Source organism: Symphodus melops (assembly GCF_947650265.1).
Source record: "Symphodus melops genome assembly, chromosome: 16".
NCBI classification, from domain to species: domain Eukaryota; kingdom Metazoa; phylum Chordata; class Actinopteri; order Labriformes; family Labridae; genus Symphodus; species Symphodus melops.
Window position 1 is genome coordinate 20,885,120 of NC_136706.1, and position 15,693 is coordinate 20,900,812.

General features: G+C 43.5%; 1 protein-coding gene across 10 annotated transcripts in view; it reads right to left on the reverse strand.

The window, feature by feature from the left end:
* The window catches only part of tcf4 (transcription factor 4), a 230,504-nt gene that overhangs the window by 57,140 nt on the left and 157,671 nt on the right, over nucleotides 1–15,693 (reverse strand). For 2 of the 10 annotated variants that reach the window (XM_079365230.1, XM_079365222.1), the window contains exon 1: nucleotides 13,237–13,840. The exons of 7 other annotated variants lie outside the window; for them this stretch is intronic. In XM_079365230.1, coding sequence (XP_079221356.1) covers nucleotides 13,237–13,305 — 69 coding nt within the window. In that variant the 5' untranslated portion in view covers nucleotides 13,306–13,840. Of the gene's footprint in view, nucleotides 1–13,236; nucleotides 13,841–15,693 lie in introns of those variants that run through there. One more of the 10 variants, XM_079365229.1, reaches the window with a different exon arrangement.

The following is a 15,693-nucleotide window of genomic DNA, read 5'->3' on the forward strand; positions in this document are numbered from 1 at the left end:
CGTACATGGGGCGCATGCACTAACCGGCTTGGCTTAAAATGATGACATTAAATGTTATGATGTCTAACTAATAGATCTATCGTTATAAAACATCAATAAATGATGGAACTAAAAGTATCAATTTCATACGTCTTTTTATCGATTTCAGAAATTGCCCAGGAAACCAAAATCAAACCAAAGCAGTTGAGACTAAAAAGAGTCTTTGCTCTAAATTCTGTTAATAAATAATCATTAAAAAACACCTGCTCGCCTTCAGCTGTTTACGAGTGACTGCAGGAAACACAGAGAGAGACACTCACACATACATGAACACACTTAATCCCTCATCTTCGTCATTTTGGCTCGCAGGGATTTTAACCCTTGACCCTCTTCATGATGAGAGAGAGCGAGAGAGAGAGAGAGAGAGAGAGAGAGAGAGAGAGAGAGAGTGCAGCCATTAGATCATCCAGCTGCTGCTTCGTCTCTCTATACGCTCTTCAGAACTAAGTGGACGTCCTGGAGAACTCATTTACAGATGTTCCAGCTCAGTTTGGTGGTGCGACTGAGCAGAAAGTCTGGGTGCATGTGGAGAGGAGAGGAAAAGTCGTGAACGAGCGAGAGCATCTGAATTCACTGATTTTTTGATACTCTGAAAGTATCGAGGCTTTCAAAAAAAAAAAAACTCCACATCTTCAGTCCTGTTTTAACCGAAGCCTGGCCCGAGTCAAAGAGAGAGAGAGAGAGAGAGAGAGAGAGAGAGAGAGAGAGAGAGAGAGAGAGAGAGAGAGAGAGAGAGAGAGAGAGTCCTGTCTACATGCATCCACATGGTTTCAGTACTCTATTCGCGCAATTCAACAATGTTCTTCTAATTAAAAACAAATATATCATATTGGGTGCCTTGGATTTTTTTTTTTCCGACAACAGGAAGTTCCTTTTACTTTATTTATCGTTTAAAAAACCTTTTATTGTCATAACCCGAGTATGAGGTTGAGATATAAGCCTTCTGTGAAGATTTTCAGAGGGGACACGTTCTTAAATCACTTCACAGCGAGAGAGAAATGTCTGAATCTGAACGTTCAAAGCTGTCAAACAGACTGAATCAGTTCTTATTAAGACGTCCACAAACATGGAGGAACAAAAAAGATTTGACACAATAGAGCCATGCAAAAAGAGACCTCAGAGTCCCGCGGGGCCGTCTCACGTTCTGTTGCTGTTTATCTTCATTACATCTACGGGTTTTTTTGCATCTCCTTTCTGCACAGCGTTATCCACCTCTTTCAATCACTGCACTTCCCTTTGATCCGGATTCAAACGCACTGAGAATAAAATTCAAGCTGATGCACAAAATATTTTCAGGGGGGAAAAAAAAGAGCAACATAAAACCAGTAAATAGAAGCCAGAGGATGCGGGGTGCCTCGATGCTTTTATTCCTCCAGAGATGTTTGGGGCTTCAGAGGTTGTTCCAAGAGCTCGGCAGCTTCAATCGGGTCCACCTTAACTATCTCAAACGCTCCTCTGAACATCTGATTCTGATCCTGTTCAGACTGGTGATCCATAAAACCCTTAATAAAGATTAGAGTAACCGCCTCCTGTGTGGACTGACTCACTGAGCTCCAGTTCTGTTTCCTCTGGGCCTGAGACACTCACCGCTTCCTCCGTCTCTCTATGTGTGGCTGGAAACAATGAATGGGTAGTAAAACGAGATGAGCTACTACGGTAATGAAGTGCTGAACAGAACAAACAACTGTGACTGATGATGTGGCTCTTTGAGTGCTGGTAACCATGGGTCAGCAAAAACAAGAATTTTTCCCATTTTTGGGGCTGAAGACGAGTCCCCACTTTAATCAAACCTGGATGCCCAACATGGGCAAAATTTGACTTTATAAAAGTGAACGTATGTAAGTATAATGCCAGGATATATCTGCAGACGGCGCTAAAGGGATTGGTCTAGTTACGCCATTGTAATCCCTAACATAAACCACATTTCCCAGCAGCCTTCCACTGGCAGCCCTGCAGCGTTTTGCCCTCCCGGAAGGCTTCCAGTGAGTTGGCCAATCAGAAGACAGTGGACCCGTGTGTGGTGGTGGTGGTGGTGGTGGTGGTGGTGGTGGGGGGGCAGATTAAATGAACTATTTCAGGCAGAGGCTGAAATGAATTATTTTACTGTCGGCAACGTCACGCAAAGCTCCTGATCAGATGAATGACTTCTAAAACTTTAAAGCCTCAGCTTTGTCGACGACATATGAAATTCCTCTTTTGACTGCTCTCCCTTATAAATGCACCTCTCATCGAAGTGGTAATAATAGTCAGTAATCTAATAAATGATCCAGAAATCCAATAATTCTCCTGTCGGAACCTGAACCAATGACCCTTCAAAAACCACCACAGAAGAAGAAGGAGCAGTTTGGAGCCGCAGCGTGGAGACTCGGCCGCTAAGAGCCTTTAATAGCCAACATATGGAAGCTCGCTGGATGCCAGGAACACAATCAGGACTGCATTATTTGGCCCACACTGGAATAATAAAGGAGCGAGATCAAAGAGCTGATTACTTCAGCACTCCGGAGCTGCACAACTCTCTTCTGTTTGTTCTTTCTTTACGTCGTCCTGCCTTTCTCTTTGTTGTCTTTGACTCATTCCGCCTCTTTCTTTCTTTTCTTTCATGTCTTGCTCTTTTTCTTCCTTTTTCCCCATGTTTCGCTACAAGCAGGTATTGTTTAAACAAGCATGGCATGATCTGGATAGTATCAATCATCAGAGTTATTGATAGATGTGTGTTGGCTGGAGGTGCATTTGAGTACTAACAGCAGCATAGGACAAATCTAAACTGATGGAGAGTGAAAGCAGACAGCAGCATGCTGACCAGATGTTTGACCACATGTACAACCTTCACCCATCCATTCTTCAAGGATGGATGGACGGATGGAGGATGGATGGACGGATGGATGGATAGATGGATAGATAGATAGATTGGCGGTGTTGATACAAAAAGTGTTCAGGCAGGCTGATTTCAACACCTCCAGACTCCATTAAAAAAAATAAACAATGGAGGTCTCAACAGGTGAGCTATTATATGTTGTTGTGTAACGTTGCTTGTTTGGTTACAACACTATACACGTAGTGTATGTGCAACACATTTTGACACAACAAATGAGGCAGTGACTTCACTCCGCGAGGTATGTAGGGATCCAGTCTGTCATCTGGTTGGTGTCTTAATAACCTAATGAATTCTTAACAGCTTTAACAGCCAGTTTCACGGTTTCCCTTCCATTTGTGTTCAAATGAATCTTTCATACTCTCTGAGTTTAATAAAAGGGGACAGACGTGTAAAATAACCTCTTTTAAGGGGATTTACAAATGAACATGACTGCACTTGAATGCAGCATATAGGTGCCGCCACCATCTAGGACTTTAAACACTGGTATCTGTCTGTCACTGCTGCTGCTGAAGTGTTCACAGAACGTGTGTTAGCTGTCTGAGCTAACACACGCCGCTAACCGCCATTCAGCCGCACTGAGCTGCATTGTGTCGCACGGTTTTGTTGTCTTGTTGTTTAAAGTGTGACAGCTGTCCAGTGTTTATCAGCGAGTCCATGCAGGCTCCCTAACAGCTCACCACAGCATGACTGACCCACTAAAACACACACACACACACACACACACACACACACACACACACACACACACACACACACACACACACACACGCCTAACAAAATGACAACAGCCCCGTTTTCCACTTTGATAATGAAGACTGGGTAGGTTTTATGTACGTGTGTGTGTGTGTGTGTGTGTGTGTGTATGTGTGTGTGCAGAAGGGCTCTACTGTGAACAAGTGTGTCCACCACAGTGTAGAGGGGTGTCTTACGTACTCACACACACACACACACACACACACACACACACACACACACACACACACACACACACACACACACACACAGCGTTTCTTTATTCTCGTGCCAAAAATGTTAACTTACTTAAGCCCGCCTTTTCCTGTGAAGCTTGTGCTTAGAACATATGAGAATAGGCTTTAGTAGACGAACACACACACACACACACACACACACACACACACACACACAAACATAAAGCAAAATCACCACAGTTCCCCGCTACGGTAAAGGAGTGATGGTCTTACTCTAAGCAACAAATATTCCTGAGCACAGACGAACCATGACGTACACAATCACACTCACAGAGAATAAAGTGTGTGAGTTGTGTTGTCATAGAGACAGTGTTTTACAGCAGTACAGGACATAAAACGCCGGCTGGTGATTTGTTACGTTTTATGAAATCGAAGCGAAGTGAGTAAAACTCAAAAGCAAAACGCCGAATAAATCCTGTGCAACAATTAACAAACAAAACATCACAACTTCCTCCAAGTCAATTACAAAGAACATTAAAATCTTTAGTGCTGCACACTGCTGCTGCTGCTGCTGCTGCTGCAGAGAGGAGGGCAGGGCCTCTTTCTGGTTGTTCTCTGTGTACTCCGGCTTCCTCCCACAGTCCAAACACATTTGCTCTTTCGCTCAATTTGTGACTCTAAATTGTCCGTATGTGTGAATGTGAGTGTGGCTGCTTGTCTGTCTCCTTCCTGTGCCTAATTGGCAAACAGTCCATGGTTTACTCCGCCTCTCGTCCAATGACAGCTGAGACAGGCTCCAGCCCCATGACCACCTCCAACGGGAAAAACGGGAAAAGTGATGGATGGATGAAATCTTTTCACGTTTCTTTGCAGGCTTACCTAGCAGCTAGTGTTACCTCACAGGATGCCAGTAAAGCTGAACCAAACAAAAGCAGAGCCCATTACGGTAACGACTGATGTCAAGGACAAAAAGCTGAATTTAAAGGATCCGTTCAATTTACCTGAATTCAAACCAAAGCCAAGGTGCAGAGCGAACGTCCCAAAGTCAGCTTAACTTAAATTTGACAATCTCACGTTGATAATTAAGAGGCTGAGATTAAGACCATGGTCTCCAGTGTTTAAAAAAAAAAAAAACCCCTTAAGGGTTTTTTGTTTTTTTTTACCTGAGAGAGCTGAGTCAGCAGAAGCAGCAGCAGCCTTGATTCCTTTCCTCGGTTAAATGTCATATTTGAACAGAGCGAGGCAGCAAAGCTGTTGAGTTTATGCAAAATAAAGCAGCTGATTCAATTTTCTAGAAATATTCACCAGAAACCCTCCTATTGCACACAAACATTCCCCACATATGGCCTAGCAGTTAGGTTACGCTCCATTAACGGAGGCTATGGTCCTCCAAGGCTGAATCCAGCCTGTGGTCATTACCCATTCTCCCCCTGGTTTAAATCCACCATCCTATCCAATCAAGGCAAAAAGCCCCCGCTCCAAAATGAAGCATACAACAATGTGGTCTGTTAAAACGGATAGCTCCCTAAAATCCTTATGCATCAGATGTAATAACAAACATGATGTCTTAAAGGCCTTTACAGATCGAGGGTCTATTACAGCAGCGTTATGAAGTTTGGCTATCACAACGCCTTTGCACTATTTCATTAGCAGTGAGACTGGTGTCTTAGTGTGTCACATTTCAGGAGGGCGAGAGGCACAGATGCACACAGCACTATCCTTGCCAGCTCCGCCATTGACCACAGCCAATGTCTTCTCCCGATTATCTCTGATGGCTAATCAGGGGCGGAACGATTTCACGCCTTTTGTTCTGCATCTGAACACGTGAGGCGTGAGATGGCCTACGTGTCCTGCCTTCGACTGGCAATCTGTGAGCTCCAATAGCCAGACAAAAGATCGAGTCCGATCAGATATGGATACAAACAACGCCAGCCAATCAGCAGCTTGCTAAAATCCTAAGATTTGTGATAAGGCTACCTGAAGCTCGTGGAGCTCAAAGGCTTCTGCACGATGATCATCCGTGCGCGCCAGCCAACCAACTTTATGAAGCGTCATCTACTGCTGCTACTGCCTGTGCTCGCCTGCCAGCTGACCCCCGTGTTCAGAGGTTTGATGAGGTTGGCAGACCCTCAGTCAGACACTGGGAGTCAAACCTGTGAATCAGACATTCTGAGGCTCTCTTCACACGGACAGGTCGGGGTGGAAATTCCCCGCTATCCAAAGAATGCCGAGCCATTCTGCTACGCTACAGTCACTCTTCCCCTCCGCACACACCAGTGACTCACTGTTTGACCGAGTGTGTGTGCGTGTGTGTGTGTGTGTGTGTGTGTGTGTCTTGATATGCATGCACATCATTTTGGCAGCTGCGACCTCGCACATCAAAATCAAGGGTGGATAAAGACAGAGAGAGAGAAAACAACTAACCGGAGTCGCTGTTGAACATTACGGATATTCTCAATGAAATGAAGCGGATCTTGAGCAATCAGACTCGTAAACACTTCAGCAGAATTTGACATGAAAGAAGGTTTCATAGAAAAGGTGCCTGTTGCCAAACACAAATAACTTGTTTTGTTTTGGACGGCTTTAGTGGGCTGTAAATATTACAAAAATTCATCAGCACTTGAAACATTGACCATTGCCGTCTGGTATTGATCAAATACGGCCGATAACATTGAAACTATAAATATCTTGAGATCAGTCCAAACATTTTGCAATCTTGAGACAAACATAAATGTATTTGTTGTTGCAGTACACACTTCCTAAAGCGACCTTTAATAACGTGAACACTTTTTAATCAAACACAATTCTTGAAAAATAATATGTGCATAATGTGTTTACCATAACATGTGTTCAATGCTCTAGCTCTGTGTGTTTCAGGTTTCAATGTCACATTTAACCTCACAATACATTCAATTTAAATGTCTCCTCTATCTGTAAACACGCTTTAAAGAAATAATGTCCGACAGTTTGAACAAAACCTCCCTCTGCTTGGACATGTTTCCTTCATGTGAACGCCCCCCCTTGCTCGACCGTTAGCTCTGACAACACATGCAGGAAGAGAGGAGGCCCCGCCCACTCAGGGACTCTGCAGAGTTTTGTCTTAAGAGTACAATTAAAGGAGAATTGTGTAGACTGTCAAAAACATCCCTATTTGGTATAAAACACTTCAACAGAAATAAAAAACAAACAAACGAACAGGCTTTGTATCTGAACAGAGATCTGTCACGCAAACGGCTGCACTCAGTCAGAACAGGGAGGGAGGAAGGGGAGGCGGTGTGCTGAACGGACAGCTCTGTTTGGGTTTGAGAGACTGCTGCTAAAGTTGCAACATCCACTCGACATCGACTCTGCATGTTAGAACTTTTCAGGTGCCGAGGCACGGGATGTGCAGAAACAAGTTCGTGCAGGGGGAAACGCAAACATGGCCGTCACTTTTGATGAAACGCTGCAGTCCTTCAGGTAACATCTGTGTCGTGCTCTCAGCTGACTCAAAAGCAACTTGCAACGGTATCGAAACATGTCCAGAGATATTAACAGTGTGAGAGCTGAACAGGCCTCTCTTCATAAAGGCTGCTGCACGACGTGCACGAGGACTCGTTCAACGTAACGTTTGATAAAAGTGCAAATTATAAACAATGTAACCATGACTTCAAAGGTCGGAGAGATTTGAAGAGAACCTTTAGAAGAACCTGCACATATGAAAACAAACATAGAGCATTACAGCTAAGGAAGAACAGAATGAAGGGATGGCAGGTTGGTGATGTTGAAGGTGAACAAAGAGCTGAATGAACCACGTTCGTACGGAGAGCTGCGGGAAATGAACCAGAGCTGAGCAGGCCGCGTACCAACAAAAGTCATCTTCCACCTTTATGCAAGATTAAACAAGAAAACGCGTCATTATCACCCACACATCAGCGCTTCATGGGCCTGCCGTTTATATTTCAAACATGTGACACGCCTATGACATCACTAACGACCTGCTCATTAGCCTTTCCCCTACATTAGTAATGAGGAGCAGAAGAAGAGAGGAGTGTCATCCACACTACCATGACAAACAACATCCCATTAGTTCAAATTAAAAAACACAAAGTGTCTTAGCTTTTCATCCCCCACTCGCTCCACGTTTCTTTAGACAACGCTGAACCTTGTGTGTGTTTGTGTCATTATCGGATCATCTTCGGCTGTTTGTCTGGGGACCTCTCGTCTTCATTCGGAGAAAATGACGGAAGAGTCAAAGAGCAATAAATTCAAATTAAATCTCAACGGTGGATTTTTCCCCCCCCCCCAAATGTTCTGAAACAAATCTCTTTGTCTTATTGCCCTTTTTATTTTTCCAAATCTTTATTATATTGACCTGTTGCTATGAGCCTGTTATGTTTGATGGTTTGGTCCTTTGTTTTTCTTCATATCTAATTCCTTGTTGGACTCATTCAGTCGTTTCTTTAAAGGCCCTTAAAGGCACCGCCTCTGCATGAGAGCAGCTTTAAAAAAAAAAGACGTTTTATTGATTTCAATCAATGAAAGAAAAAGAGTTGTGTTCAGAAATAGGAGAGATCTGCGTCCTGCTGTATGAAGGTGAAAACACATCAACGATCAGAGACATTGAAATGCATCCCACACCTCTGTGACTCCATGACAGTAACCTGAAGGGCGTCAGTGAACACATCACGGTGCCTTTTTAGTTCTGTAAATAATGATAAAAATAACATAGTGCAGTGTGTGTGTGTGTGTGTGTGTGTGTGTGTGTGTGTCAGCAGTACTTTGTGTATCAGTGTGTGTATCAGCAGCATCAGTGTCAGATAATCTGATGCAAAAGGATTAAATCTAAGCCTGAACAGTGTGTCGGGCTTTGACTGACCGGACGTCACACACACACACACACACACACACACACACACACACACACACACACACACACACACACACACACACACGTATGAGCACACATAATGCGTGCACACACAATAGCAGACTTTAAAGTGACTAGAAGAACGCTGAACGACCTCACTTAGATGGCAGCACTTTGCACTCTCTCTCTCACTCACACACACACACACACACACACACACACACATTCAAACACCTGATTTAACTCAACCTGCTGCATAAGGACAAAGATTGAACCCCGCAGCAGAAACAGACGATGTAACAAACAACAGTAACACACTCATAAAAGAGACTCGAGTTTTCAGCTTTCATCAAAAAAATAAATAAAAAAAAGCACAACAAAGGAAGCGGATGTGTTTATCTAAATCTCTGCTTGAAATGAACACAAAGAGAAAACATGAGAACACACATCATTAAATGTTCAACCACTTCAACATTTAAATTATTATTTTTTTTTTTACAGTATCAGGCATTCAAGCCCACAGAGGGAACATCAGACAGATATGGAAGAAGAGGCGTGCCGTTATTAAAAAACAAAGTTCACTTCCTCGTGTGAGCAGAAACCCGCAAACAAAAAAACATGCCATTCAATCTGATTTGGTTGTTCGTACAGAATCAGTCAAGCAGATGGAAGATTGAGGCCTGCACACACACACACACACAATGCATCTATTTATAAAGTTATAATTGCATAACATGCTGTGCTCTAATTCCAGACTACTGAGCACACAGGATGTCCACAAAAACTCTCTCTCTCACGCACACACACACGCACACACACCTTGTGTTTCCTCCTCACATACTGAACTGAGTGTGTGTGAACTCCATGTAAACACACCTGCATTAAATGCATGTTTGTGGATAAAAACACTGAAAGTAAAAAACTAAATACACAAGCGTTCTTTCTATGAAACACCAACACACACACACACACACACACACACACACACACACACACACACACACACACACACACACAGCTTGATTTGCATATTTGCTGCTGCATGTGTGAAAAGCTTCTCTGTGGAGTTTGAGTGGTTTTCATAGATTTATATTTCCGAGGCAGATTGATTGAGGCCATGACATCATGTCTCTCCTTTCACACTTAAACACAGTTCTTCTTGTTTTTATGTGACAGGTGCACCCATGACACTGTTTTATTCTTTCATTCATTCAAATATAAATGTAATAAAATCAACTATTCTAATTTAAACAATTCTGCATTTATGACAACACTAAACAACGCTTTTATTTTTTTAATAACAGGACCAACTGTCTGATCACACATTTGAATTTTACCGGGGTTTTGGCCTTGACCTTTTGACCTCCTCTCTGCATAAACCGGAGAAAACGCTGAAAAGATGAAATGATAAAATGCACCGGAAATACTCATTTGAAAGGAATCATAAAAGTAACACCACGCCTTGAATATTACTGAAAATGGAAAATCCATTTTCAGTAATATTTTCATTTTACATTCGTTCTAATGAGAAGCCTTATTTTGAATGTGTAATCAGAGCACACTGACTAAAAAACTGTGATTAAGAAAATCTATTAAAATCTCAGATTGTTGTTTGTCTCAGAAAAGCAGCGGACGCTAAACAAATTGCATCTGGACAGCCTCGTCACTTTAAAGTGTTTAAAGTGTGTGTTTCCTGAAGCTGCACACTGAGAGGGGACTGCAGGATTTTGGCAGGCGGCTTCAGGACTCTCCTAATTAAAACTTACTGAATATTCAAACGCTGTGTTAGCATAACAATAGCCGGCTGGCCGGGCCGGCTTTAAATGAGGCCTTTTGTTTTAGCCCGGCTCTCTGCTGCCTCATTAAGCTGCTGGAGCTTAAGTTAGTGAGCCGACAGCCGCTAACCGAAGCTCAGGCCTCGGCCCTCCCCCCCCCTCCCACTCCACACCCTCCCCCTCACTCTCTCCCAAAAAACTAAAGCCCCATACAGCCTCTTCTCTGTCGCTCGGTCTCGCCGGGCCGCTGCTTGCTGCTGCAGTTCTGCCCGAGCCTCTTCTCTCAAACCTGACTACTCTGCCCCAGTTTCCTCTCGCTCCATCTCTGCCTCCACAGCACACCAAGCGATGAGTCTGCTTCGAGACGACTCACTAAAACACCCCAAAACTAGCCCACTAAACAACTACAAAAACAGGCCACAGGCAGACAAAAACAGGACTTTATTTTTCTCCTTTTTTTTGTGTATTTTCTCTCACTGCCAGCCGACAGCGGCTGTAAACAAGCTGTGACACAGGCAGAGCGAGCGGCCAGGGGGGTACGGTGAAGATGGAAAGGAGCTTGGCACTGGATCAAGACCATCGGCACAATGTGCCATCCAGCAGCCAGCCAGCCAAACAAAGCGGTGCCACGTCGAGCCCCGTGGCATCGCCCAGCTAAAAGAGCTCCGGCTCGGAGAGAAGCTGATACAAAGAAGGGCCTGAAACTACGGGGAGAGAGTGGGCACAAAAAGCACAAGGCTCCGGGCTAATGGTCGATAGCGTTAGGGTTGAGGCGCTCAGCGGCCGGATGGAGGCCGGAGCCCCGACAGCCGCCGAGGAAACAGAGGACGACTGTTGGTGTGGAAGTGTTTAAACAACGGAAGCTCTGTTTACAATCGGCCAGGTCGCAGCAGCCTCAAAAGCATCTGAACGTACCGATAACATCCAGGAAATTCACAGATCTGTCAACAAAAATGAACACTTCAGAATACAGAATGTATAAATTAAATCAAAGGAGAATTAAAAACTATGAATGTAATCATGAGAATGAGATTTAATCTTTTAGAAAATGTGTTTTTTTTTAAAAAGATTAAAAATAGAAAAACCGGACGAAGGAAAACATTATTATGGATTAATAAATCAGTTATTATATTATATTTATATATTTGACTCAAAATATATTTTGCTTGTTAAAATCTAAAATGGCCTTCTAATTTCAAACCGTGCTTCTGCTCATATTAAACAAAATGGATTATTTCTGTCCTCTTTATCCTTCATCCTCTCTGTCATCTCCTCTTAATCCTCCTTTTTTCCCTTCTCTTAACCCTCATGTAGAGTCAAAAGGTGAGACAAAGGCAGACAGACAGAGGACAGACACTTCACTGACAGGTGGATCTGTGGGAAATCCCAGCCTTCCATCTTCATTTACACCTGCAGCCCGCTGACATTCCTGCTTTTACACGAGAAAACCTGTGAAATTCCACTTTCGCTTTTTACACCCTGACTCTCTTTCTCAGCCTTCACTTCCTTCTCCATCACCCCCCCCCCCACCCAAACCTCTCCACCCTTTTACAGGTGGGGGTTACTGGGGGACAGACAGAAGGACAGACAGGTTCACAGCAGGACAGCTTCATCCTGACTGGATGACTTTCACATGTGTTAGTCCTTATAGGATACAGTACATAGAGCTCATTAAAAAAAGACCATTAACAAAACTCTATCCGTCTGTCTGATGTTGAACAGATATTTTAGGCCGCATTCAACATGAAGGTAAAAACATACAATCTCCTATTTTAGGGAATTTGATACAGTAATTGTTTTTGATGACATGAAAACACAAATTATATTCCTAAATTTTCGGTTTAGTTAGAAAAAAAATATTCTCAGCGTTTTCCCTTTTTCTGTATTTTTCTGTTGTATTAATAAAACACAATTTCTACAAAACGGAGAAATTTAAAACACCAATTCAAACGTTTGAGGTAGAAAGCTCTTGAATCGAAGAAAAAAAAACATGAAAAATATATATATTATGCAATTTAATTATATTAATTCTAATCAGAATAAGGATCTTATTTTACTACATTTAAGTCTATTTTAAAAAACAAAATAAGCGACATAAAAAGACAAAAGAAATAACGCTCAGAGTGGATTATCTCGGGTTCAATTTAGAAGCGCAAAATCCGGGAGACAAAATGTAAAAAGGTTTCATTTAAGGGACTAGTTTATATGTGTTTTTTTTTTTAACAGCAGAGGTTTGACGCACACAGTCACACACTATAAAAATGTGTTCATGACAGAAGAGTCTTTGCGTCTTTTTCACGTCTCCGTCTCTCTCAAACGCAGCTCCTGTCACTTTCTCCGCTCGACACGCACGCACGCACGCACACACACACACACACGCAAGCGCACACGCATAAACACCAGCCACACTCTAACACATCGCTACATACACTCTCTCACTTTAATTTCCCCCGATAAACAACAGTACTGCTGTTTTTTTTTTCCTTCCAAAAATAACCCCCCCGACAGACGGACAGAAGAGAAAGAGCTCACAGTCCGTTCGCACTTTGACGCGCGGCAGCGAACCGACACGCCGCGAAGTTAGTGCGTAAAGACGCGACACTCTTCACCTTCACACCTCCTCTCTCTCCCTCCCTCTCTCTCCTCTTTTCTTCCCCCTCTCTCTCCGCCTTTCACTCGCTCTCTCTCTCCGTCTGACTCCCAAAACCTCGCGGGGGGAAGGAGAAAAGGGCACGGAAGAAGCCGCGGATGGAGAAGTGTGCGTCTTACCGCTTTGCCGTTGTAGTAATACATGAGTGAGCTGCCTGTCATCCCGGGGATGGTGTACGCACAATACATCGTTCCGCTCCTCCGCAGAAAGGAAAACACTTATTTCTCCCCTTTTTCCTCTCCGCGTCTCTCCTGGTCTCTGTCAGTTTTGGGTTTGTTTCTCTCCCCCAACCCCTTCTCTTCTCTTCTTCTCCACCTTTTCTTCTTCTTTTCCTCTCCTGTTGGAACTTTTTCTCGGGGTCTGCTATGATCTCAAACTCTCGCCGCTCCGCTCGCGTGTTCCTGCCTGCGCGTTTTTTTTCCCCGCCGACAATTCCTTCAGTTGCATTTTCCCATATGGCCGAGCCGAGGCACGCGGAATATGCAAAGTAGGCAGAGAGAGAGAGATTGAGAGAGAGAGGTGTGCCCCTCCCCTTCTCTCCCTCTCTCTCTTTCGTCCCCTCGCTCGCTCTCACACACGCATAGCCGCGCGCGCACGGAAAATATACGGTTCAGACAGAGACGGAGCACACATGCACGGGCACAGGCGTTCGCGGACACGCGCGCGTGGCTGCCGACACTCTTTCAACTTTCCACAGTAAATCTGGAAGTCATCCCCCCCCCTCCTCTCCCTCTCTTACCGCCCCCCCCCCCCCTCGCGCGGTGCTGCACTTCACCGCCTGCCTTTGAACTGAACCGAATATTCACTTTTTCCACCGCTTCCAGACCGCGCGTGTCATCACACTCTCCTCCTTTTTTCACATCCCCTTCATCCTTCCACTCCTCCTTACTTATCCACTCCTTCTCTGTTTCCTCTCCTCTCAACCTCTCTCAGTAAACCCCTTGTTTTCTCTCCTCCTCTTCATCTTCATCCCTTGCTTTCTATAATTTCTGTTTTTTTGTTTTTTTCCTTCCATCGTTTCATAATTTCTCTTTCCTTGTTTGGTCTCATGTACCACCTTCTACATTCCTATTTCCATTATACATTTCTTAATTTCCTCCCTTCTTCCCTTGTTTTCATCTCACAGCACCCTCTCTCTCATTTTTCCTTCTTATTGTCCACCTCTCCTCTTCTTCCTGCTCTACCCTTGTTTCCTCCTCTTGTCTCCTCCTCCCTTGTTTCCTCCACCTGTGTCGGCTCCTTCTTAAATGTTGAATTTCACCTTCCAATGTTGTTTCCTCCAGTTTTGTTTTGTCCTCTCCTTTCCTTCTTCGGCTGTGGTTTCCTACCCACCTCTCATGTTTTATATTTTGACTTCCTCTTCTGTCCCTTATTTTATCCTTTTCTATGTTAAATTACATATCAGCAAAACATCGCCCCTATTAAAATTTAAATTAAATTTTTTTTAATATATTTAAATTATACTAAGAAACAACATTTTTAGTCTTTTTAATTTATTTATTTTCTACTCTTCTCTGTTATTGTTAGACATGCTACACACACACACACACACACACACACACACACACACACACACACACACACACACACACACACACACACACACACACACACACACACACACACACACACACACACACACACACACACACACACACGCCCAAAATACAACCGAGAGCAGATGGGACCTGCAGACACACTGTAAGTAATAAGTCAAATAAAAAGTCATGGTTCGGGCTATAAAGCAAGGACCAGGTTAAGATCTTGAAAATGTTTTCTTCCTGGAGTGTGTGTTGTGCTCTTTTGGTCACATCGTTGATCTACACACACACATTCATTCTCCACTCACCGAGAGTCCTCACTCCCTCAAGGTCAAACACGACTTTAGAATAAACAAACATAACTGATCAGCAGAAAGACATTTTGATTTTGGGAAAACTGAAAATTCATTCAAAAAAAAATAAAAAAATAAAATAAACTTTTGATAAAGATGTGGAGACAGCGTGATGGTTGGCTGTTTATGTTACAGGGGGAATTGGAGGTGAGTAAAAACAGATTCCTTCTTCTCCCAGCTCCCTTCCCAATAGGCTATCGTTTCGTTCACGTGACAGGCCGCACAGTTGGCGGAATCAATCACACAAAGGAATCATTGTCCATACTCACATCAGCCAATAGGAGGCGTCATAATTACCTCGAGCACGTTTATTGATCTGAAAGAACATTTGATTTTTTTTTCTTTTTCTGGCATCGCTGGAGTCACAGACAACTGGCGGTTTGTTTAATGTGTCCTTTCATCTAAATATAATTGTCTTAAAACAATGATCTTGTGTGAGGAGCTGTTCCACTGTTTATCTCCAAAATAATAAAGTTCCTGCTCAGATGGTGCCTGGGAAATTAAAGGTAAACTTTTTAATACCACAGAGCCTCCATTGTAAGTCTGATTGACACACAGGTTTGTGTACAGACCCAGAAATACTGACTGTTCCCGAGAACGCTCACAAACACAGGCAGCTCTGCGGAGAAGGACGGAGATATTTCCAGTTACTTAAAGCCAGTTTGTTTCATTAAGCTGGAAC